The following is a 25,503-nucleotide window of genomic DNA, read 5'->3' as shown; positions in this document are numbered from 1 at the left end:
TTTTTTTTTTTAAAGAGTAGTTCCAGAGCAATGGAGTTATCATGTGCATCGTGGCCCTGCAGGTGTTGTTTGGCTTTACACAATAGTCTTTTTTATTTTAGTTTAGTTGCCAATACAAAGAAAGGGCTGGGAGCTGCTGCTTTAAAACAGGGTTGGAAAATCTGCAATCCCTGGGTTATTCCACCCTATTAGGCTGACCTGACCAAGATGATGGAGAGCAAAGTCCCCATCTATTTTTTGACCTGTGCCTTGGCACTACCTTTCAGATACAAATGGTAAGGCAACAGAATAGATCCACTTTTTCTGACCTGCTTCTTTCCCCATTGCAGATGGATTGCATTATTCACTTCACCTACACTATTCTTTTTTCTTAGCTGAGAAAAGATCAGGCCAGAGGACTATCAACCAGGGAAGACATAAATCAAATCTTGATTCTTTCTAGCTTGCCCAATGCCTATCTTTCCCATTGGAGAAAATAAATAATGAAATATTTTCTTTGTGAAAAGAGTTTAGAAAATCATGGCTGCTGACATCATCCTGAGCCTCGGTGGCACAGTGGTTAGAGTGCAGTACTGTAGGCTACTTCTGACTGCTGGCTGCCTGCAATTTGGCAGTTCAAATCCCACCAGGCTCGAGGTTGACTCAGCCTTCCATCCTCCTTCCATCCTTCTGAGGTGGTTAAAATGAGGACCCAGATTGTTGGGGGCAATATGTTGACTCTGTAAACCACTTAGAGAGGACTGTAAAGCGATATATAAGTCTATTGCTATCCCTGGAGAAATGGGTGACACTAGGAGTGGTGCACAATTGAGGTCATGAAGTGGTTGTAATTAAGTTTTGGCTCCGTTCCCATGCCTGCTCCAAGTTCTAGTCAAAACTTACAAAAATATACTGAAGCTATGATCATTTTTATTCAGGATTCTACCATGGGATTTATTTCTAAATAAACATGTATAGGACTATGCCATTTAAGAGAGAATAATTAGAACAGAATTCACCCACATCTATACCATTGATAAACTCATCCATCCAGAGGTGTTTTAAACACAAACTTTAGTACACATGAAAATGCTTTTTAGTGCCCTTTGAACATACTGGTGGCTGGTGAGAATGTCATCATGTGTAATTTTGATCAAGGAGTGGTAGGAAGAGTGGCAAATTTATATCACTTTATCCTGCTGTAACAACTTTAAAACTCATGAAGTGGGAGGTTAAATGAGTCTCCTCTTTGAGGCTTTGATATGCCTCCCTCCTTCGCTCTGCCTACTTGTTTCTCTGTTAAAACCTTGCATAATATAATAACATAATATTCCATTCCCTCAATTGGAGAAAAGTATTTACTGTAATACGATGAAAATTACACACTGGTAATAGGATCCCAACACCCATAAATCATGCTTTGCATTTTATTTCAATTTCTACATAGTTGCTCCATAAAGACTGCTACTCATATTTTTTTCTGCTAACAGGCCTTAATTATAAAAATCTAACAGAAGAAAATGCAGATCCTCTGGAAGCTTTGGTTCCGATCCTCACAAGTCAAAATATTCTCCCGATTTCCAAGCTTGCTCCTAAAATCCCAGGAAAAGATGGAAAGTTGCTTTCTCCTAGCTCTGTCTATGCTGCCTGGATTAAAAAAGCATTCTGGAACGGGGATTCCCATCTGATTAAAAGGATTCCAGAAACCCCACCAGAATGGCTTCATTCTTATGACATTTGTGCCAAATACTTTGATAGACTTTACCCAGGAGATATTATCAATTGTCTGGATGAAATTACTTTTTCTTCAAAGGCTGTCACCAAAGTAAGTATTATTTTATAACAGCATTATGTGTATGACCTCCTTTATTAGTGTAAAAAGTATCAGACACAGACAAAAATTGGGGTTTCTAAATAGTTGGGCAAAGCATAGAGGAAAATATATGGAAAGTACCAAAGCAAACTATCATTAAAAAAAAATCAGCATTTAAATGTTATCAGGAAGAGGCTCCAATAATGGAAGCTATTGGATCTATCCAAGTTGGCGAAAAATAAGCTACTTATTTTCAAGAAATTCTGATTCCCAGGGAGTTTTTCCAAGCAAGTTCGCACTGCTCTCCTCTCTCCTTGCTCATTGGATCTCTGCATTATGATAATGGCCCTCGTCTGGTGGGTGGCCAAATCCCTGTGTGAGAGTCAGAATTTCTCAATGGTTCTTCCATGTATTTCTTTCTAATGTGGATCCCCAAAAGCAAGGCTGATCAGTGCTATATCTGACCCATTATCTTGCACCTATGGTTTAATTGCATCTGAGACAGCTCTAACAAACTCCCATCATTTAACCAATAGCCATGTTGCTTTTGGTTTATGGGAACTAGGATCCAATACATCTGAAGGATGTCTGGTTTAGGGGTCCTGATCTAGAGAAAGTACAGGTAGTCCTCTACTTACGACCACACAACTGAGTCCAAAATTTCCATTGCTAAGTGAAACAGTTGTCAAGTTAAATTTGCCCCGTTTTATGACATTTCTTGCCACAGTTGTTAAGTGAATCACTGTAGCTCGTAAGTTAGTCACACGGTTGTGGAGTGAATCTGGCTTCCCCACTTGTCAGAAAGTCGCAAAGGATGATTGCATGACCCCAGGACATTGCATCCATCCTAAATATGAGTCAGTTGCCAAGCATCTTGAGTTTTGATCACATGACCATGGGGATACTGCAATGGTTGTAAGTGTGAAAACAGTTGTAAGTCATTTTTTTTCACTGCCATTGTAACTTCGAATAATCACTAAATGAACTGTTGTAAGTCAAGGGCTACCGGTATAAAGTGCTAATGGAAAGAATAGATTGGGAATTAATCTGTTTCTACAATACTGAATTGTACTTTGTTTAGTTAGAATTTAAATTAACTAGTACTAGCTTTCTAATGAACAATATTATATTATTAAACTTCTTTAATTTCATATGGACCTTAGCGACAAGAAATGTATGCTCCTGGCAGCAACACATGCCAGATTGAGAGTAACAATAGTGTAGCTGTGCAAGAGAGCTTTATCTGATTCAGACAGTAGCAACCGGTTATCTTCATAGTATTTCTTTCTGTCCCTAAGTCACATGTTAACTTAGCAACTATTTTGCTTAACAATCTAGTCATTGGAAAGGAACTTTGTCACTAAACGAGGAGTGGGTGTATTTGGCACCAACAGCATTATGCAAAATCATACGATAGTGCTTGCAACTTAAAAAAACGTGTATCCCCTGTATTATATAATATAAATAGCTTATATTGGTATATTTGTACAGCAAATCACATTTTGAAAAGATTATTCAAAAAGGGAATTAGTGAAAATCCATACATATGTACACTGAAAACAATTATTTCTTTGAGAAGAAAATCAGTCTATTTTTCTGTAAAAGAATTTGTTATTTCAGTGCAGAAATTAGAACACACTTTTAGAACATAAGTAAGGCAGATAAACAAATGTAGATAGAAGAAAGTGAACTATTAATCAGTATGTGGTGTAGTGAACAATTGAAAGTCCGGATTGCAATTCTATTGGACTTAAACAAATAGAGATTACTTGCAAACTATTTTCAGTCTGAGCTTTTGAAAAAGGATAACATCTCAAGAATGCATTCAGCCATTATACAAAATCGTGATAAAAGATTTTGAAGATGATTCCTTTTTGTCTTGTCTGACAAGAACTCTCAATAAGGAAAGCTACCAATTTGGAATTAAACAAAACAGTAGGATAAGGTTCAGGATAACGGCAGGGATTTCGGTCAGATTTGGTTAGCAAGGCTGGGATAGGCAATTTGTGGCTTTGTGAGTGTTGAAATGGATAAATCAAGAGTATATCACATACCTCCTACCAATGCAAAGATTTACATTTTTAGAATAATTTGGAAGAAAGGGTCACACTGGGTCCCTTAAATTTTGGCACCTTTAGTTTAAAAGCTAGCCCTGAGTCTCACGGGTTGTGTTAGCTGTAAGTGCTTGGAGTTTTGGTTTTACAAAATCTGGAAGACTACAAAACCCTGATTATGGTTTAGCCCAAGATCTTAAGTCTGAGGTAGCATTTCAGGCAAGGATTATCACAGTTCAGGCTATTGCTTGATCAAATTACAAGATATCGGACCAGATAATACATCTGAAGGATTAAATAGCTCCTTTTTATAAAATTTAACTACTTTTCATCTTTATCAAATTCAATTAACCTATAGCTGAGTAGGTATGTTTTTATTAATTTAGTTTATGCTGTAACATTCGAAATAAATCAGACTACAAAATGTCTTCTGTTGGAGTTTTATTTGCTATGAAGTGTTAGACCTTAATTAGATATACAAATTTAAGATAATTACAAAAGATGTTTTTAGTGTAGTTTCTCATGGGGGCAATGCAAAATGCAATATATTTTTTCTAGATGAATTACGTTAGACAGATACTCTTAGATAATACACTCTTCTCAGTTTTAGAGAGTCTCTAGTTTTCATTCTTTCAGAGAAAAAACAGGAAATGCAAATGTCAAGCAAGGAACATACATAAAGATGATTATCTATATACACTTCTCTACAATACTTGGAAATATTTTGTGTTTTAATTTTACAGTAAAAAATAAAGATTGATATTCACTATACGGTAAATATAATGAATAAATTTACACTTTACAGTAACCCATAATTTGTGTGAACAATTAATGGTTTTGTATGTTATGTGGATCCATCTAATTATAACCATAGCTAAACAAACCATGGCTTGCATAATACACGAACTTAGATTGTTTACATTGAGAATTCTGAACTGTAAAAGTTTACCTGTGGATCAGTGAGGAAAAACTTTTCTGTTTTTTTAAAGTCATCTGGAAGAGTTCCTTGAGTGAGATGCAGTTCATTTTTCCCCCCTGAGAAATTATTAATTGTCTGAGGTAGCGGAATCGGCAACCACACATTGTAACATTATGCAAATCCCAATATGTAGGTGCTTGAAAACTCATTTGGAGAAAGAATGGGATTGCTCAATTCTACTGCCTTCCTGTTTACGTCTTAATCCTTTAGAGCTCTTGACTCAAAATACTATTTTAAGTGGAATACTTCAACTGATAGCTTCAGAAGCATTTGTCAAACCTGTTGAAGAATGAAGATTTCCACAGGCTATTATAAGGAAGGAAGTAGTTTTGTCTCTGTGTGTTTTTTAATGTTTTTAAAAATTAGATACTGGAATCATTCAAGAGAAACATAGTCATGAAAAAAGAAATAGCATGGGATTAGACTTTGAAGGCAAAATCTCTTTTCAGAAACAATTTTTTTCTCTTGCTCATGTTCTGTTATATTTAACACATTCTGGTTCTTTACTAAAAAAAAAGGAAATATTTTAATCAATGCATATTATTCAGTTTCAGTATCTCCGATTCATGTGCATTCAAGCACCACTTGTACTATAAATGCTAGTGACAATATATGCTGAATTGAGTATTATCTTTTCTCAGCTGTCAGTTGAATCCCGGGTAGAGATGACAAAGAAAGCCATAAAGTCGATGAAACATTCAGCTGAAAAAGCTGGGAAAAGAGCTTCTGAGGGGGACCTCACAGAAGGTGCAGTTCACAGGCAAATCACTTACGAAGATGTTTTGAATTATCTGCAGCAGTCCCTTGCACATCTGGAAACCCTTAGTCATAGTTTTATTTCTTACCTGAAAACAAGTGACCAGGTAGGTGAAAAAGATTTAGCAGAGCCAAATCAAGATTATCATGTACAGTAGAAACTCTGTGCGCTAGTTTTCTAAATATATTTTCCCATCCGCCTTCCTCTACATTTGTTTCACTCTGTAAAACATACCATAAAAGTAGCGAGATTTAATTTCACGCTGAAATAATTCAGGTGACAGAATCACAATTTTTCATTTCTTTTTGAAACTTGGAAAGGTACTCCTCACTATGGTAGTTGGGACCGGAATGTCGATCATTAAGTGATACTGTCATAAAGCTCAACATAATGTGACTTCATTGCTTACTGCCACTTCTGGCAGTCCCTGGTTACCATTTTTAAGTGAGGATCATATGGGTCATTAAGGAAGGATTGTAACACTCAGCTTTCTGCCGGCTCCCCTGTTGAATTTGCTTGTGGGAAGCCAGCAGGGAAGGTTGCACATTGCGATTATATGACTGCAGGACATTGCAATTGTTGGAAATCCAGGCTGGTTGCCAAGTTCCCAGATCATGATCATGTGTCCCTCAGGGTGCTGTGATAGATAGAACAAGAACCAATTGCAACTACCACTCATTCAGCTCTCTCACGTTTTAGTGGTCACCTAAAGAGTGATCATTAAAAGAGGATCACCTGTGAAGGCAAATATACGTGTCCCAGGACAATGTTGCAAGGCCCATTCTAGGTGTGTGTGTGTGTGTGTTCATTCCAGTAGAGGGAAGTTCCTTGAAGATTGGCTCCAGCAGAATCTGAAAGCTCAGAAAAGTAAACCTCTGTTCCTGGTGACCGACCCAGATTGGATCTTGCAGGATCACCTGCATTTATCTTTATTAGCTGCCTGGTAGGAAGGGCAATGTTACGATAGATTTGGACTCTGCAATAGTTTTGTTTGATGGTAATTTTTGTATTATTAATAAAATCATAAAAGTAAGGTGGAAAAGGAAGTTGTGGATTTTCTTTTACATACACAGTATATAATACCATAAATATTCCTAAAGTAACCATTATGAGATTAATTCCACAAATTCCTTTGTGCAATGGTGGGAATAATGATTTCTGTCATAATTTATTGGAATAAAGTTTGGAGCTTTTTGTTTTCATTGTTTCTGAAAAGCTTATTTCTAGGTTAGAAATGAAATCTGAATTTCAGAAATAAATATTGAGTTATTTGTGACTTAAACTTACTTACACTTAAATGGTTTCCCCTTATAGAAAATTCTGCAAGACTATGGCTATCAATATGATATATCCCGGTCAGAAAAGAAAAGAATCCATGAACAAGTTGTAACAATGTGCTTGGATGGACAACCTTTGAACATGATAAAAACATTACTGGATGTTGCTGTTGGAGATTTAGGACTTTCACCCAGGGATGTTGTTGAGACAGCTCTAATCAGAGTGATAGCTGCTTTGAGGCAAGTGAAATTATGCATTTCAGAACTTTTAAGAGTGCATTGTTAAATATAATTGAGATGGTATAATATTTTTTTTTAAAAAAGAAGACATATATAGAATAGTACCCTAGGTTCCTTGCTTTTGCTTTTGAAGAAAATCCATGTATGTAAGCAAATAGGCCCTTAATGCCAAGCTTTTACATACATCAGTTTCATGGGTTTGTTTCGAAGTTTTGTGCTCTATTTATTTCATTAAAATATCTTACACTGTGTGTCAACCAATGGGTCTTTACAAAAGTGCCCATTATTCTTTTTAAAAAGCACATTAAAAGAAAATGGTGGGAGTTGGTATCTAAGAAAAAGATCAACCATAGGATAAGCTGTGAGTTCCTCATAACAATTCTATTTGAGGATTAGTTTTAATGAAAAGTGATCTAAATTATCATACTGGTATTTTTGTAAGAACAAACTAACGCCATCTCTGTAGGTTCCTTGTGTGTCCTCATATTTTATGAAGTGGAATTTCTACACAATAGGCTTGTTTTATCTTTTTATAAAGGAATTTAATAACCTAATGTACAGCTTTAAGAAGATCTTTATCTTCTTAGTTTTTAGTTTCAAATATGTTAATAATTACTAGTGATGAGATTACATGTTTAAACTAAGACAATAAATTTGAAAGTACCTCTGAATAATGCCATGCAAGATAGTGAATTTTTGCTATATTTTGCCAACTGTGGTGTTGGTTTATTTAGAGCAAATCTAAAAGTAAAGTTGGCAGCAGATGTCAATTCCTTATACATTGACTGTATTTAGTGGAGCAGGATGCCCACAACCTAATGGCTAAGTAGATGGCTAAGTAGATGACAGTTGATAACACTTCTCATTTAAATTATTTGGATGTTTATGAATACTTATTAGAGAGGCAATTATTAGAGAGGCAATAGAAATGTCAGCACATATTCACGCTCTTACACAGCATTACCCACAAGTCATTTCATGAATAAATAGCAGCCATGAAAACTTGCACTTGATTAAAAATACCAACTATTTATTAGTTATACTTTTTGCTATATTTTTCAGATTATAAATTGGCATTAGCTGTGGCATGTCCATACATATATCAACCATTTGATGGGCTTTAACTATTTCACTGAATGTTAATATGAATTTTTTTTTTAATTTTTATTTATTTTTATATGCCGCCCTTCTCCGGAGACTCAGGGCGGCTTACAATGCATTAAGCAATAGCCTTCATACTTTTATATATTTTATACAAAGTCAGCTTATTGCCCCCACAAACCGGGTCCTCATTTTACCCACCTTAGAAAGGATGGAAGGCTGAGTCGAGCTTGAGCCTGGTGAGAATTGAACTCACAGTAATTGCAGGCAGCTGGATGTTAAATGCTGCCTTAGTAGGAGGCATTAGCCTCCTACGCCACTCAGGCTCAATGGCTTAACAGTCTAGATACTGTCTCACATAACACTTTTTAAGAGTGAATATTACTTTATTTTTAACAGTAAACAAGTCTTGCTTTTTTGTTTAATGATCTTTTCTATCTCAGATAGCTAAGCAATGTGAGAGCGGGAAATTAATCAGGCAGCATCTTTTAAAAGCGTAAGAGAAAATATTGGTACAGAAAATTTAAAAACTAACCTGCAACAGTAAAACGCTTAATATCTCACATGTTTCTAAAACATTGATAAAAGTATATATAAGTTACTGCACTCTAGTAAATGCAGAAGTAGAGCTTATGTAATATAAAGTAACAAATTAATTGGTGAAATTACTTTAAGCATAGAATACTGAAGTCCACTCATGAAATATTGAACTATTAAGTGGACAGTAATATTTAAATCTGTACATGTTAAACTCGGGTTAGGATGACCCTATCAATATCTTGCTTTGCAAAGGTCCTATTGTTGTGAATTTTTCCCTTTTTTCAAGAAGCTAGTTAGTTATGCAATAGAAGCAGTTTAGAAACCTTGGTACAGCTTGTTTCTATGCTTGAAATGAGAAAATTATACTCTGATTCTGAATGTATTTTTTGCCACAAAAATTTCTAACAGAGTTGAGGCTTAGAATCTTGCGGTGATCTCAGTGTTATTACTGTTGTGGCTCTTGGGAGACAAGCCTTAATAACCCTTTAGATGCTTAATTATTAAGGATTTTGAACCAAGAAAGCAACTTCAGTACATATCAGATAGTTCTTTAACATGCTTTCATATTAGGGTCTTTATTGGTGTGGTTTGTTAATACTGATTAATGTGACAACTTTCCTGGCAAATGAAATAAAATACTTTTTATTATTAATCAGAGGGGATCTTGTGTCTTAATTTCTCTTTTTAAAAAACTACTCTGATAGTTATGAAAGCCAGTTATGAAAGTTGAACTCATAATAGCACTAAATCAGGACTTGTTTAAACAAGATTTGTTGGACAAGTTCAGATGGGTTCATTTCAGTGGTGGGTTGCTATTGGTTCGCCCCGGTTCAAGCAAACCAGTAGCAGCAGCGGCAGGAGGCTCCGCCCACCCACCCGGATGTCATCAAATACGATCTGTGCATGTGCAGAAGTGGTGCACGAGTGAAGCGAGCATGTGTGAACCGGTAGCAAAGGTAAGTAAAACCCACCCCTGGTTCATTCAGCTTACTAAGCCATAAATTGTTTGCAGATCCACAAATGGTTGGATTCACATATTACATTGAATCAAAACAAAGCAAACCAAATTAGGATAAACTCAGTCAGCGTATCTTTCATGTAATTTTTACTTGTTTAGTGTTTGATAAGCAGTGCAGAATGTTACACATGTAGGACTTAAAGATTTCTGAAACATTGATTCCAAATAAGCATCTTTCTGTTTTACTCATTTGACAGTGAAGAGAGTGATCAGCATTCTTTTCAGAAAGATCATTTTCAAATATTGGAAGACATTGTCTCTGCTGTCCACACAAGTGCTGAAAATGGGTAAGAGTTTTGAGAGTATAATGTGAAAATTGATTACAGTTGCTAAATAAGAATATGCATCAAATTTGAATTAATTGTAAAAACCTGGATTAAATCTAACAGTTTAGAAAGGATGCTGTGGATCCCATCCCACCCCCCTCAAACAAGAAATGAGTTGTGGCAGAGTAAATGCAACCATCTTAAGAGCAGGACTGGCAACCCATGCCAAAAAATATTTTATTTTTGTTTTATTTTTTGTTTATTTTTTGTTCCTATTTTGTATGCTATATTCAACTATGTTTTTACTCATGCAGGTAGTCAGCAGATTTGAGATACTTTCTGGTTTTGTTGTCCATACTAATTTCCTATCAAATTTGAAATGCTTTCTTCACACATCCATATGTTTAATTTCAGATTCCTATTCTGTAACCTATTCAGAATCCTGCAGCTTTATAGCTTTTTCTCAGGAATCTGTCCTTTTCACAGTACATACGCCGTACTATCTTTTTTCATTTCTCTAACACTGTTTGGGATGTTTTTTATCCTCCTCAAATATTTTTTTATTCTCTCTCTTTCCCTCTCTCTCTCTTGCTATCTTTTTTTTCTTACGTAGCTCCACATGTTTTGATGGAATCAGATAGTTCCATACCCACCAGTGGAACTGTAGCCTTTAAACTTCCACTTTGTATGTTTGGCAGCAAACTTCCTGCATCTGTCTATCTGCTATAACTTGTCAAGTTATTAGTTCCAAAAGAACCGCTACACTGTTTGTTGTGCATGCTATTATTTTCCCCAGGGAAAAGCCCAATGAACATAGTCACAAATCCATATAAAATTCTAGTAGGAAGATAAATTTTGAAATACCAATATTACTACAATAAGGTCTTAGACTTGTATTCCATGAAACATTATTTACCTTTGTACCCTTCAGATGTTGTAGGAACTAAATATAAATGGTTCCCTTCAGGAAGATATAGTTATCTGAAAAATGAGCTTGCCTAACTTTTGAAGCCAAGGCCTCAACTGCTTTCTTTTTAATTTATCAACTTTTTAATTTACATTCCAAATGTCACTTCCTCCAAAAACTCATTTCTAATTTAGCACCAGTTCTTTGAGAGATGGAATATAAAAAGAGTACATAGGCTAAATAAATTCTGAAGTTTTTATGAAATGATAACTTAAACTGTCAGCTTATATTATTTCAGCACTTTCAGACAGGTTGAATTGGTGTCTTCTAGCTGGTATTATGTTCTCATCTGTCTTGTTAGAATGACTACAGCAGTATTACTTCAAATATAAATCACATGCTACCTGCTGCTTCTTTTCGTTTGGAAAAAAAACAGTGTCAAGTTGAAATATTATCAGTGAATATAACAAGCATTATTTATACAAATAAAGATATATAGTCTTTTAGAACTAGCAGAATGGGCGGTGGTTGCCTGAGATGGACAGTGGTGGTTTTCCTGATAACTTGAATATTGTAAGTCCTATAGCATCTTATTAAGATGGTTTGATTGTGTGTTTCATCAAACCACAGATTTGTCATTCAATATATAGTCTGTGTATTAGATCAAGAAAAGTTCACCTGTCATGTTACAGCTTATGATACTTCTTATTTAATGAAATAACAGGTTTTTTTTACTTCAGTAGGTAGCAAATGCAACTATTATTAGTCTATTATTATCTAGTCAATTATTTCTAGGGAACTTCCTTTTCTAATTTGTTTCCTTGTGTGCTTTGAAAATTAACAGAAAGTGCTTTTTATCTTTAGTCTGTTGCAATATTGCTATTCATGTGACGTTTTGAAGGAGCAGATCAGACTCAAATGGATTAATTCTAGCACAGGAGAATAAAAGCAGCTGTTTGGAGAAAATAGGAAAGGTTAAATTAAAGACAGCTCCACAGCCTTCCCTCTCAAAAAAAAATTGACAAGTAAGATATTAAAAGACTATTCCTAAAGGATTTGTGGGTGAATAAAATGTATTAAAAAGAAGCAATGCCTCATGTTGTAGAAGAGTTATTGCTGAAGACAGGAGAGAGTAAACTATTTTCTGTTCAATATGGCTTGGTTCCAGGTTTGGGCAGGTAAAAGGCAACAGTATGAAGCATACCTAGGAGAACAGGTGGGAAAAGCATGCCACTTCAACAGCTTACACATTCTAGTATGGATTAAGTACTGCATTTCCATCTTATTTTCAGATAAAGATTGTGAACCAAAGAGGTTCATGCAAGAATTAAGTGCAGATTTACATTGTAAAGCTAAAAACCAAAAGTAGACTAGATGTTTGAGGGAAAGAGAGTGGGGGTTAATTTCTCCCAAATTCTTCTCCAAGTATATAGTTACTTTTGAGGAATCTGAGGAGCGATAGAGATGCAATCTAAATTTGACTGCAAAGTAGCAGTTGGCATTAGGCTTGTTGGAAATAAACATAAACCAACAAGTTGACTATTTTCTTGGGCTAAGATCCAGATTTCTCCCACAAATATACCTTGAATCACAGATTGGCAACAACATGATCTAAAACTTGTTTAGAAAGAAGCATTGCAAAACGAACTAAATCAAGAACATAACAAATGGGAGTCCTGGTAGAAAATGTCACAATTTTAGCAGGAGCAACTTTCAAAGTTTTGCTTTCTGAATGAATAATAATAATAATAATAATAATAATAATTTAAAGAAAGACAGACGTGAGGGGTCTTGAGGAGGCTAAATGTTTATATAGATAATTTAATTACCATGGCTTTCTCCATTCTTTTATTCTAATTGTCTATTTTACTTCTTCAAAAATTCAATTTTGTTTTGTTTTCTGTTTTTGTCAATCAGCAAAAATTTGCAGATACCCCCTTTTTATATTCTGCCGCTTTCGGCATTTGACTATATAAATATTGTTGTTGGAAGAACTGAGCAGGCATTAAAGTTCAGATTTTCTTTAGTGACAAGAAACGCATAGTCTCCATTGGTTGGGTAGTCAGAATACTACTTAATTTTCCTGACCAATAGTTAACATAGATTGTGTTATATGAAAAATTGCCATAAGAAGCTGTTAAAATAATTTCCTTGAAAATGAATTTGTTTTAAAACACCCAAAACTGGCAAAACAAAAGTGTAAAGTAATGCACATTTCTGATAGTATGTAACAATAGATCTGCTGAAAATGTTGAACAGGAAATCTTTGGTTGTTCCTGACAAATCAGTTGGATTCTGGGAAATACTTTGCTACTATTAGGATATTCTGCTTTCTCAACTTAAGTTTTCAACTAATTTATCAACGGATTATAAATAAATGTTAAGAATAATTTTTAAATAGGTATAACGACGTCTGCTATCTATTGATAGTTTTTAGGTTAGCTACTTCAATGTTTAATTCCTGCATATTCTCACCCGCTGCTCACGCGGAACCATCCCCTCTCCTCCTCCCCCGCTGGTTTCCAAAGTTGGAAAGGTCACTGTCTTAATTCAAGAAGGACCTGAATGGAATTTGTTAATGGAATACGATTAGATGAAAACCAATAATAACAGATGTGTGTCTTGATTTGATTGTAGCGAGAATCTGGTGTCTTCAGATGATTTGTTGGCTTGGCTTAGGCCCTACTGTGGAGATGATTCTTTACCAGTGAAGCCTCGCATAAGAGTGCTACAGATTTTGGAGCAAGCTTTTCACCTAAGCGACGCGGATTGCAAGCTGCTTATACTATTTAGAACACAAGCTGTTCTCAAAGCCTATTGGCCCCAGACTCAGGTAGGCAATCTCATATGACAATGTTTCTTCTTTACAAATAAGCAAGTTATTTATAAAACAGTTGTTGCTGGACCTTCATTGATCATTTAGACATACAGAGCACTTATGTTTCTTCTCAAATCTGTTAAATAGGAGCTTGTTTGTACTAATTTTTTTTCTCTTAAACCAATAAATATCTGGGGTGATTTTTCATTTTCTAATTCCTGTTCTATATTAATGGGTTTTAATAAAATTAAAATTAAATCTGTAAATTAAAAGATGTAGCTCTTGAGCATGAAAATAAGTCAAAATTAGGTATACATTATTAAAACTGCAAATGGTTCTCAGAAAACAGGAAGAGTTAACGAGTACAAGGGTTTTCAGATCAACTGAACTATTATTTCCTTTTTGTTTTGTCTTTTGTAAGTATACTTAAAACTATTCCTCTTATGTAGCTCAGTTCCGGGTTATTACATCCACATAGGTTTCCTGGTAATAAGAATATTGTTTTTCATTGTTTTTCATTGCTTTCTTCCTGGATGTGTTTCTTTAAAAATTATGTGACTCTAGATAGTAGAATAATTACTTCCCATCCAAGTGTTCATCGGGTCTTGTGTTGCTTATGGTTTTTGTGATCAGCCAAAGTTGGTTAAAACCATATGCTGGCCTTTCTTCAGTTACTTTATTATTGTAGGATGGCAGCTGAAGCATTCAATGTTAATGGCATTTTGCAACATAACGTTCTTACCGTGTTGTATGTAGCCCCTGGTTTCATTTTGAATTATGAAATGATATTTGTGTTTCCCCCTTGAATTAACTGAACTTGTTTTCAGTGACACTATTCTTACCTATGCAAAGTTTATATTGTTTTATTGCAGCTATTTCTAATTCTTGTGTGATTAAACAGCATAGACACACAACAAATTATATATTTAAGAAAAAACAAATTAGCAATCGGCTGAGATAGGAGTAAGTAAATAGGAATGAAATAAACTGAATGAAATAAATTTCATGATGGCTGAAGTATGTTGAGATCCTACCCAACATTTCTTCCCTCCTCCATCCCCAAGGGAAAATATTTAGACAGTTCAGAGGAGAATAATAGAATAACAGAGTTGGAAGGGAGGTCTTCTGATTCAACCCCCTGTACAAGCAGAGACCTTATCGCATTCCAGACAAGTGGCTGTCCAGTCTCTTAAAAGCCACCAGTGATGCCATACTTGCCCTATACAGTCTATGGGTGATTCTGGATCTGTAAACACAATTGTTCACACATCTTATCTAGACGAGATTTTAGGTCATCTGTTTAGTTTATATTCTCTCACCAGCACGGAGGGGAAAAGAAAAGTTGCTTAAAAGAAGTAGTGAGAAGCGTAGCAAATGTCAGATTTTGGTCATTTTGTCCTGCTTGTTGTAAACATTGGTTTGCTCCCTTGGAGAAAATAGGATTATACCATAATTTTTATATATGTAATAGCATACATTGAACTTTGTGTTCTGAAGCCATTACAAGGAAAATTGCTGTGCTCCAGCTAAGACGCTTAGAACATTGATCTGTAATTTATCTAAGTTACAGTATTGGAATATGAACTAAATCAAGAAGAACAAGTAATTTATCCTATTTTGAGTTTCTTCTCAGAAAAAAATGGCATAATCATTTATCAATCAGTATCTTTTATTACAAGATCATTTTTGATGAAGCAAAGAGCCACTGCTTTTCTATGAGTTCATAATGACACATACATAATTATGTGTGTAATTCAAGGAAATCTCAGTGGGAGAACAAAATATATTGAATCAGTGGAGGAATTTCATTCCATTTTCATCTTTCGATTGTCACACAGTACCTGAAGATAAAAGCATATGTTATCTTTCACTTGTTTTCAAGAAGCCTTCTCTTGTGAATAAATATGAATTTAATAGATTTTTACTAGAACTTCATTGGCTTGAGAATATATTGTAGCAATTAGAATATTCTCTCAAGTGCCTTGTTTGTAATTCTGCTTTTAATGCTGTAGTAATTCAGATTCACATTGCAGTGAAGAACTGAATAATAGAAATACATTTACAAATTGAATTAATCAACATGGGTTTTGCTAGGATACAAATAAATCTGCCATTGATTTGAGGTTTGGCTAGTATGAACAGATAATTTTATGGTGTTTAACAAATGCATATGGTTAATTTAAATTTCCAGAAAAGAAAATGCTTGGCTTCCTCATGTCATATACTTCAGCAGCCCTGTTTCTGAAACTCATTTAAAGATCATTCTTTTAAATGCTGATACTGCTGATACTGCTTATGAAATTAGTATTTCTGAAACTCATTTATTATTATTATTATTCAAATATCTATACCGCCCTTCTCCTTTCGGACTCAGGGCGGTGAACAGCCAAAATAAAAACATCTATACATAACATCACAGTTAAAAATAAAGTTAAAATAATTTATAAATTTGGCCCATAATTTAAAACTTGTCAATTTAAAATCAATATTAAAATTTTAAAACTAACCCTAAAATCAAGACAGACCGGCTAACTGAAAAAAATAAGTTTTTAGGGCCCGATTGTAAATTTAGATTTAAAGATCATTCTTTTAAATGCTGATACTGCTTATGAAATTAGTATTTCAATATTATCATTGTGGACAAAGTCTCTAGAATCTGATCTGCTATCAAGTATTACAGAATTTACGTTGAGAAGAAAAACAATGTAAATGAGAAATAACGTGTCAACATATTAGCCTTTTTCAGTTTGAATATTTATTATAAGACATTTGTTGATAAATTGTATGTATTCCTGTATTAATTATAGTAGAGCATGTTCAACAATAATCAAATTTCTGACAAATCAGTATTTAGTATTTGCTTTTTGTACAAAAGTATTTATAACATAGTCTCACGACAATAATATTCAGATTTCCAGCTTTTTAAGTAAGTTATTTTTGAATTAATTATCAGTTCTTTCCTGTCAGATTTCACTTTTTAACAGCTTTTTTTTTTCCTAAAGTATAATTTATATTATATATTTGAGGTTTATTTTGCTATGTACCTTGATGATTTTCAAAGAAAACCCTTTTTATGTATAAATCAAAAGATCCTTTTAGCATGCTTTCTATTAATATGAGCTTTCTTAAGGGAAATAATTGATTTGAGTTTTTATATATTAATTGAAGTTCAGCTTCTAATAAATGCAAATCCAAAAATTGTGAAGAACTGCAAAGAGATCAAGGACTTCCTATTTATATATTTTTCCTATATAATCACTTTGCTAATAAGGATGAGGATAGAAGGCCCCTTCCCTTATCTGAAGCCCCTTCCAGTCTTCCTTATAAAATCCCTTCAAAATCAAAAGCTGGGAATAGTCTTGCTTGCAATCAGAATAGGACAACATGTTTTAAGGCATGAGTGTCAAGCTCGATTGCATCACATGACTTATCGGAACATATCACAATTATTTTTGCTTTGCGGAGCTGGAGTGGGCGTGTCTGCACATGACACATCCAGTCCGTCAGCAGCCAGTTTGATCAGCTTGTTTAAGGGAAGTTAAGTGCTATTGTACTCGGAAGAATAAAATTTCTTATGCTAAAAAAAAGCATAATTCTACACCTTGGGAAATCTATTCACCTCAAATGTTTGTGCACTGCCTAGAGTCACTTTAGGTGAGATGAGCAGTTTTATAAATTTGATTGATAAATAAAACAGACTTAACTATTTTGAATTAAAAGCATCTCTCATAGCTGAAATGGGACAATAAAGCATGAAGTGAAATTAACTGCTGAGTCATTATTAAATACCATAGAAGCATATTACTGGAATCTATTACCCAATTCCTCTAGAACAGGAATTTTGGTGGCATGAAGCAGATAAATTGCCTTGTGACTACTAAACCAAACAAGAAGAAACAAGAATTCAGTTATCCTCTGGGTGCCATTATACAAAGATTCCCTAAGCTTCTGCTTGTCACCAATCTCTTCAAGTTAATTCCATTATACCTGTGGCTTTGCTCTGTCCTCCTTCATGTTTGCTTCTGTTACTGAAACCAGGAAATCTTGCAGGAGATATTTGAACTGTCAAACTATGTGCTTGATATTACTATTTTGGTTTGTAAGAAAATGTGTAAAAACTAAAGCAAACCACTTCCCAAAATGTTGCCAAGAAAACTACAGGAACTAGTCCATGCAGTTGCCAGGATTAAACATTGACTTGAAGGGAATAAACAAACCCGATTTAACACAAGAATATCTCTTGTTTGGTTTTTTTTTTTTTTTGTTTAATATGCCACCAATTTAACTTGTCTAAGCAACTAATATTTGGATAATTATGTTCTCTGCTCTGATACCTGTATTTATTGTGAGCTGCTGCTTTTCCCAATTTATTAGGTGGAAATAACAGAGATTGAAAATGAAGAAAAAAGGTACCTTCTCTTCATGAAACTTCTGGAAAATAGCGAGAAACATGAAGAATTTCAGCATTTAGTTATGCTTCTGCAAGCTTGGCCTCCTATGAAAAGTCCAAATATGTAAGTTATTTGTTTTGCACTTTAACATATGTTTAAAATACCTTTGGGGATTTTAAAGTAGATCTTCTCCTAGTTAAGAAATAAATGATTGTAGAATTCCCTTGTTATTTTTAAGTGGTAAGAAACTGCCGCTTTAATTGAGTGAGTGGTTGATTGATGGTATTTCTAGGCCACCCCAATTCTTTTTGCTGTTTTTAAAGTGCAAAAAATACTATATATTTTCTCACAGAGTCCATAAACCTATTCATGATGATGATCACTGACCAACAAAATTAAAATTAAAATGCATAGACATTTTCTGACAGATGAATAGAAGTTAATAAAATGGTGCAGACTTTTGGAAATTATACATACGTACGTGTGTGTGTGTGTGTGTGTGTGTGTGTGTATACACATATACATGTATATGCACACATTTGAGTGGCTTAAGCTGTGAAATGTAAGTGACAATGGTGTTCTGTTGTTATTGCTAATACAGCCCAACTAGAAAGGAACACTTCACTTTCTTAGCTGCTTAGTGGCAGGTCTAAACTTGCATACAGATTCTCATGAGCAACAACAGAACAAGGATACTAACATGAGAATCAGGCCCTGCCAAAAAAGACCAAATGTGGACTTTTCCCCAACATTATATATCAACAGACCTATCATGCACCCCCCAACAACTTGACACACATAATTAGCAATATCTTCACATGCTCTTCCTCTGATATTTGGCATCATTTTCCCCTCTGGATTCTACATAGAACAAACTAGCCGAAACTTTCACAAAAGAATTAATGAATATGAAATTTGACTCAAAAGGTATATCAGAGTATTTCAGCCTTCTAGGACATTCCATCTTGAAAGGGAAAAAAACATTACCAACATAATTGAGAGATTGCTGAATATCAAAAAATTTCAGGCTACCTTTGAAGATCTCAAAAAACACAATGGGTTTATTTAGAACCACAAACCAACATTCAGAATGAGTCTAATAGTCTAATAGCATATTTTCTAAATAACAAAGTGTATTAAAAGGCACAAGCTATCATGACCTATTTCTTACTTGGTCAGTTGGATAGAGTGGCTAAACTGATGCAGGATTTCCAGTGGGATGAAATGAATGGGGAAGGAAGGAGAAGACAGATTGGCTATGCAGATGGAGGTTGCATGAAAGATAGGTTAAAATTTATCAATTAAAAACATTGCATTTGTTAAGACCTTCAGTGATAACCTAATACCTTTTGATGTACTACTATATGTGAATTCAACAATCTCTTGTTCAACCGTGCTGTTAAAATCTCTTTTTTTTCCAAAATGGTTACTTCATAATCCACAATAGAATATCCTGGGAGTTTAGTCAATCTATGCATTTGATGAAGTGGGCAGCAACTACTAAAAGTTTATGCCTTTTAATTAGAGAAGGGTGCCACCAGAATCTTCCCGATTTTTGGTTACCATAGGTTACCAAAGCTGTCCTTCTATAATGTTTCCTTTAATCAGTATATTTGATACATATTTTCTTCTGATGGAATATGGAAGATTGAACCATTGGGTTGGGGGTCCATCTAAGCATAACGTATACATTTCAATGAAATGTTCTGAGTGGTCTGCTTTGTTCCAAGACTGAAATAAAATATATTTTGTGTACATTTGTCTATATTTGACCTTTATAAAGCATCAATATACACTTAGAAATCCCTTAGAGCAAAATTTGTATTTAGTAGGAAAAAAAACTGCATTGAGAAATAGGATTTTTTTTTTTTTATGATGGCTTGGTTACATTTATTTTCTTTTTTCATCAGATTTCTCTCTTGCCTTTCAAAAAAAATGGTATTTTGGAGGAGACAATCTCTGCCCTATGTAACTACCCCCATTGTGGCATAATGTGTTTTCTCACTGAACTGATTTGGCAGACTGGAGATTAACCATTCCACAATGTTACGCATTCAACTATTTATCTGGTCTCTTTATTGAGTTGTCACATTCCAGATTACCCATGGATTTTTTCAAAGAAAAACTGTCACTTTATCAAAGACATCATCCTTGACCAGAATGTACCGAGTCATGTAAATTTGCATAGTTTTACATATGAATAAAACATTTCTGACAAGGAAAAATACTTTGTTTTCATATGATGCATTCATTAGTCACAGCATCCATAGGTTTTCCTGAAGCATTAAAAAAATGGTGAATGTCGTGAGTTCTTATATATTTCATAGTTTTTATAAGTTAGGTGTTTGTATTAAAATCCTTTTCCTGGATTATTTGAAAGTCCTTTTCAAATAATTAGAATAGCACTTTCCTAATGTAAGCTGTTTTAGTTTATCAATAGTACACAATCCAATTAAAGAGAAAAATAAGAATGTTTAATGCCACCTATGATTCTCCCTCTTCATCAAAAAAAATTACAACTTCATTCTTAATTTCCAATAATAATCACATCATGTCTGAAATTCAAAATCCTGTCCCTAGGTGGATCTATAGACAAACTGATGTGGAGCGTGAGTGGCAGAAAATGAACAAAATGTTAAGCTTTAACTCTATAGATAAATTGTATGGATTCTTACATTAATTTAGTTTTGAGGTGCGCATTTGCGGGTAACACTAGTCTTGGCAAGTTTATAATTTATGAGTATTATTACATTTTTACCTTCTGAATTTTACTGTAATTCACAGTACCTTTGGTATATCTGGTAATTCAAGTGTGATAATTGTGCCTAAACTCAATATCATTGACCAAGTCATAATAGCATGCAAATTGTAACTCTAGATTAGAAAATTAATTCTGGCTAATATTTCATAATTGACTTTAAATAATTTTTCATTATTACTAGTATTGATATTATTACTAGTATATAGCAATATTACAATAGCACTTAACAATAGCACTTAGACTTATATACCGCTTCATAGTGCTTTACAGCCCTCTCTAAGCGGTTTACAGAGTCAACATATTGCTCCCAACAATCTGGGTCCTCATTTTACCGACCTCAGAAGGATGGAAGGATGAGTCAACCTTGAGCCTGGTGAGATTTGATCTGCCAAACTTCTGACAGCCGGTGATCAGCAGACGTAGCCTGCACTACTGCCTTCTAACCACTGCACCACCGCAATATGGTGTTGTTATAGTAGCCAGGAGACCACAGTGTTATTGCAAAATAGTAGTTTGGCTTGCCAAGGTACAATTTCTGTTATAGGACACGCGCACCTCCCACTGTGTGCCACAGGAGAGTGAGCTGGTTTTGCACCAGAGAGAAAGATGAGTGACTCTTCCTGCAGTGTCATCCAAAGATCCCTTACTTCCCAGAGCTGCCTCACAAGTGGGCACCACAACTGACAAAATTCAAACCCACCAGGAACCTAACTGCCTGCACAGAGCACCAGCTCATCTCCCCACTGAAGTGGTGCCTATCTATCGAGTGGCACAGTGGTTAGAATGCAGTACTGCAGGCTACCTCACTGCTCACTCCAGGAGTTCGATTCTGATTGACTCAAGGTTGACTCAGCCTCCCATGAAGGGTGGATGGATTCTTCTGAGGTTCGTAAAATTAGGACCCAGATTTTTGGGGGGCAATATGCTGACTCTGTAAATTGTGGTATATAAATCTAAGTGCTATTGCTATTGCTACTTGCATAGAACATGCTTTAAAACTGTTGAGTGGACAGAAGCTGAGGTGAGTGACAGGAGCTCCTCCTGCCACGCAGTGCTTGGGCTCAAACTGCTGGAACTGAGGCCATCTCCAGCATCATTAAGCCACTGAGCCACTATGCCTCTCTTATTACTAGCTTTTAAATGATTAACAAATATTTATCTGATTTTTTTTTAAAATCTTATTTGCCTCTGACCTCAGTTTTTAATTCTATTATCATGTTTTATTTAATATTACAGAAAACACATATCAACTTTCATGACTTATTTGCTTATCTTGTCTACCCTAATAAGCAGCTCCTCCTAATAAAGTCCTCTCTCTCTCTCTCTTGGCCACAGTTTTTTTTTTTAATTAAAATAATTTATTCTGTTAGTCTTTTTTTCATATTCGTTTCTAAAAAGTCACGGACTACATGGACTTGAAAAGCAGTTCATTTGAGTTTATTGTAAAAGTTACACAAAGCATTCACATTCAATACATGTTGTTTAAAAAATCACTTTTTAAAAGTACATGTAGGTAGATATGACCAATAGAGATCAGATTGTTTTTAGTGCTTGCAAGAAAACTTCTTTTCCTTTATTTTAGAACATGTTCAAGTAATAATCTTTGGGTTAAACTGGGAACAATGATGCTTATGAAGTGCCCACAGGAGCAGAAGAAGAGTGTGGGAGACGAGATTCTGAAGATCTGCCGCTCTTTATATGAGACAAAGCAGGGACTCTCTGCAGAGGTAAGTCTTACCTGACTTAGAGTTCTTGTTAGACGTGACCCAGTTTACATGGACAGTAAACTTGTTAATATATGTAATTTCTTTGTTAAGCATAGAATGATAATAGTAAAGAAGCTTTGAAATATTTTTGCAACCATTAGTAACGCCTTCATTACAGGTGCAGTGATATTCCTTTTGTTCATCAACCTCCATTTGCACTAGATTTTGTTCTCATCCAAATCTCACAGAGAGCCTGAAGCCCTGAAACAGTTGCATTTCTGAATAGTGAGTCACTACTGACAACAAATGGGTCCCAGATGTCCCTTCATTTCCATGTCACTAGTTCAACCAAAGCTCCTGCCATGATCCTTCCTAATGAAATTCTGTTTCATCTCTGTTAGTAGATCAGGGCATTCAAGATGCTAACCAAGGGCTTCTTGGATTTACAGAGTTTGTCACTTAAGCTTTTATTAAAAATGAACACCCTTTGAATGGTGCGGGAGTAGGAATGGATTTCCAGAGGAAAAAAATTGCAGACTACTGGAACCAGGAGCACTACTCAGGTTACCCTGACACAGATAAACCTCCAAGTTTATCAGTTATACCTCCAAGTTTATAAACCACTCTCTAAAAGGATGCAAATGACCAGCTGTATATAAATCCTTCCATTCCCCACCATCCAGCCAGAGCTGAAGAAGCTTCTTGGATGAGAAGTGAAACGTCTTCAAAGAAAAAACAAGAAACTCCAATTGTCTCCTGAAAAAAGCATCTTTGGGTTAAGCTTTTATTGATTCAGTATTTGGGGGGGGGATGGGAAAGTTTGCTAAAATATTGAAACTTCTAAAGTGCTTAAAGTCTCCTTTCCTCCAGATATGGCAATGCAAACACCTTATCGTAAACTGCTAGCTTGTCCCAACCACGTCCATAAAACTTTCCATTGTTACAGGACCCTTAAATGCTGTGAAAATGTTTTAGAGATTAGACCTATCAGATTTCATGCTGGAGAAACTGAAAATGTATCTCAGAAATGTATTGGAAGGAAGGGTTGCAAAGTAAACATATTTAGGATTGACTTATTTATTTATTGAGGGTAATGATTTTTATCATTACAGATAACATGCCAATATAAAAAAAGTATAACCAAATGAATTGTTCCAAAATAAAGCAAGTTAACGCAATAAAAACAAAACTATTGAGTAAATTAAATATAGATTCACAGGATCAGATGCCTACCTTATATTGTTTATATATTATAATTGCTGTTAAACCAAGATCTTTATTTTAATTGCATTGTAATCCTCAGTCTTTTTAAAACTTGATATGTCAGGAACTGCTTCTGGGACTTTCTGTTGTGGCCCGTCACGGCCAGCAGAGCTGGCAGCAGAGTCGGACAGTGAGGAAGTTGGGGAGGAACTTGGGCCAGGCCTGGGAGTTGGGGAAAGCTTGGATAAGGGCTCTATGTCGGAGGCAGAGAGGGAGCTAGACAGCAGCGAGGTAGAGGAACAGCTGGAGCCCTTACAGTGTGGCTTTACTCCTGAGTTGACCCTGCTTTCTGAGTTGTTCTTGTCTTCTGGCAGCTCTGGAATAAAGCCACATTTTGGAGGTGATTGGCCTCTCCCATAGGAAATTAAAGGTGAGCGAACAGGGAGTGGGCTTTTGCAGGAAACACAGTGTGTTGAGAAATATTCCTTTGAAAAACTGTTTGGACAAACCTTGCTGACTGTGAATGAAGGTAATTCACAGTCGTGTAAATAAAAGAGGAGAGCGTTGTGCTGGTTGCCTTTAAAAAGTTACTGGTATAACCCATTCTGAAGATACCTTCCAGCTACACTAGCTACACTTATATCTCTAACTTTTCTTTTTCAGGGGAAAGTATTTGTTTTTAATATATTAAATCAGTTTATCTAGGTACCCTATCAACATGTGATTGGGGCATAATACATAAATTTAAAAAATATGGAATAATTAAAAAAACAGCAATCCTGGCATTTTTGAAAAGACTTATGCAGGACCTTTGAAAACTAATGTCACTTGCTTTGGGGTCAGCATTAATAGTTTTCTATAATTGTATGTTTCATATTTATTTCATCAGCTTACTGTTATGTTATTTAATTTATGGTTTTTAATTGTATTTTGGTTTTTGAATTATTATTGTAAGTTGCTGTGAATCTAAAGATTTTGGAGATTTACCATTATAATAAATATTTACAAATATGATCTGTAACAAAACATTGCAGTAAAGCTTCATCCCCAATAAGAGATATGATTGGTGCAGTTGTCATCATCATCATCCCACTTTTCCTGCAGGAACTCAAAGTAGAGAATATGGTGTTCCTTTCTCCATTTTTCTCCTAAAACTTCAACCCTGTGCAGTTTTGTTGGATTGAAAGTAAATGTTTAGTGAGATTTTTGGCTGAGGATGGACTTGGATCTGGCTCTCTCCTGAGCCTGATCCAACATCTTAAGCATTATCCTACATTGGTAGTTGATTGCCATTACTCTTGAATTTCAGCTATTGCTAACCAAAAATAACAGCTGTTCACTATTCAAACAGCACACAAAGGAGTCACAGTTGGCTGTGGTTGAAGTTAAAGATGGTGTTTGTGATTGTATTAACTATTTAAACTGATTTATACTATTGTTTGAGTGATTGCATGAGAAAAAAGAACCAATAAATTAAATATATTGTGGATGAGGTAGTAAAATTAGAAATATTGAACTTTCTACCATCTCTTACAATTTTGTATTAGAGGCTTATTTCTGGTAAATGATAACAAAAGACTTGTAATGCACAATATGAAATACTGATCATATATTTCTGCACATTTTTCGTGCATCTGGAAAGCACAATTTATTGCTATGTGTACAAGGCTTACAAAAAAAAAGTTGATGGCTC

General features: G+C 34.9%; 1 protein-coding gene across 1 annotated transcript in view; it reads left to right on the top strand.

Annotated features, from left to right (window-relative positions):
• NBAS (NBAS subunit of NRZ tethering complex) overlaps positions 1 to 25,503 on the top strand; it is a 151,367-nt gene that overhangs the window by 111,531 nt on the left and 14,333 nt on the right. Inside the window, exons 44-50 of the mRNA XM_070955550.1 lie at positions 1,470 to 1,804; positions 5,467 to 5,688; positions 6,897 to 7,099; positions 9,956 to 10,045; positions 13,569 to 13,764; positions 18,124 to 18,263; positions 22,484 to 22,628. Of these exons, the coding sequence (XP_070811651.1) occupies positions 1,470 to 1,804; positions 5,467 to 5,688; positions 6,897 to 7,099; positions 9,956 to 10,045; positions 13,569 to 13,764; positions 18,124 to 18,263; positions 22,484 to 22,628 (1,331 nt within the window). The remainder of the gene's footprint in view (positions 1 to 1,469; positions 1,805 to 5,466; positions 5,689 to 6,896; positions 7,100 to 9,955; positions 10,046 to 13,568; positions 13,765 to 18,123; positions 18,264 to 22,483; positions 22,629 to 25,503) is intronic.

The sequence above is a fragment of the Pituophis catenifer genome, unplaced genomic scaffold, assembly GCF_029215685.1.
Source record: "Pituophis catenifer annectens isolate HBS135680 unplaced genomic scaffold, rPitCat1.0.hap2 SCAF_1, whole genome shotgun sequence".
In the NCBI taxonomy this organism is placed as follows: Eukaryota; Metazoa; Chordata; class Lepidosauria; order Squamata; family Colubridae; genus Pituophis; species Pituophis catenifer.
This window is presented reverse-complemented; position numbering and strand designations above follow the sequence as displayed.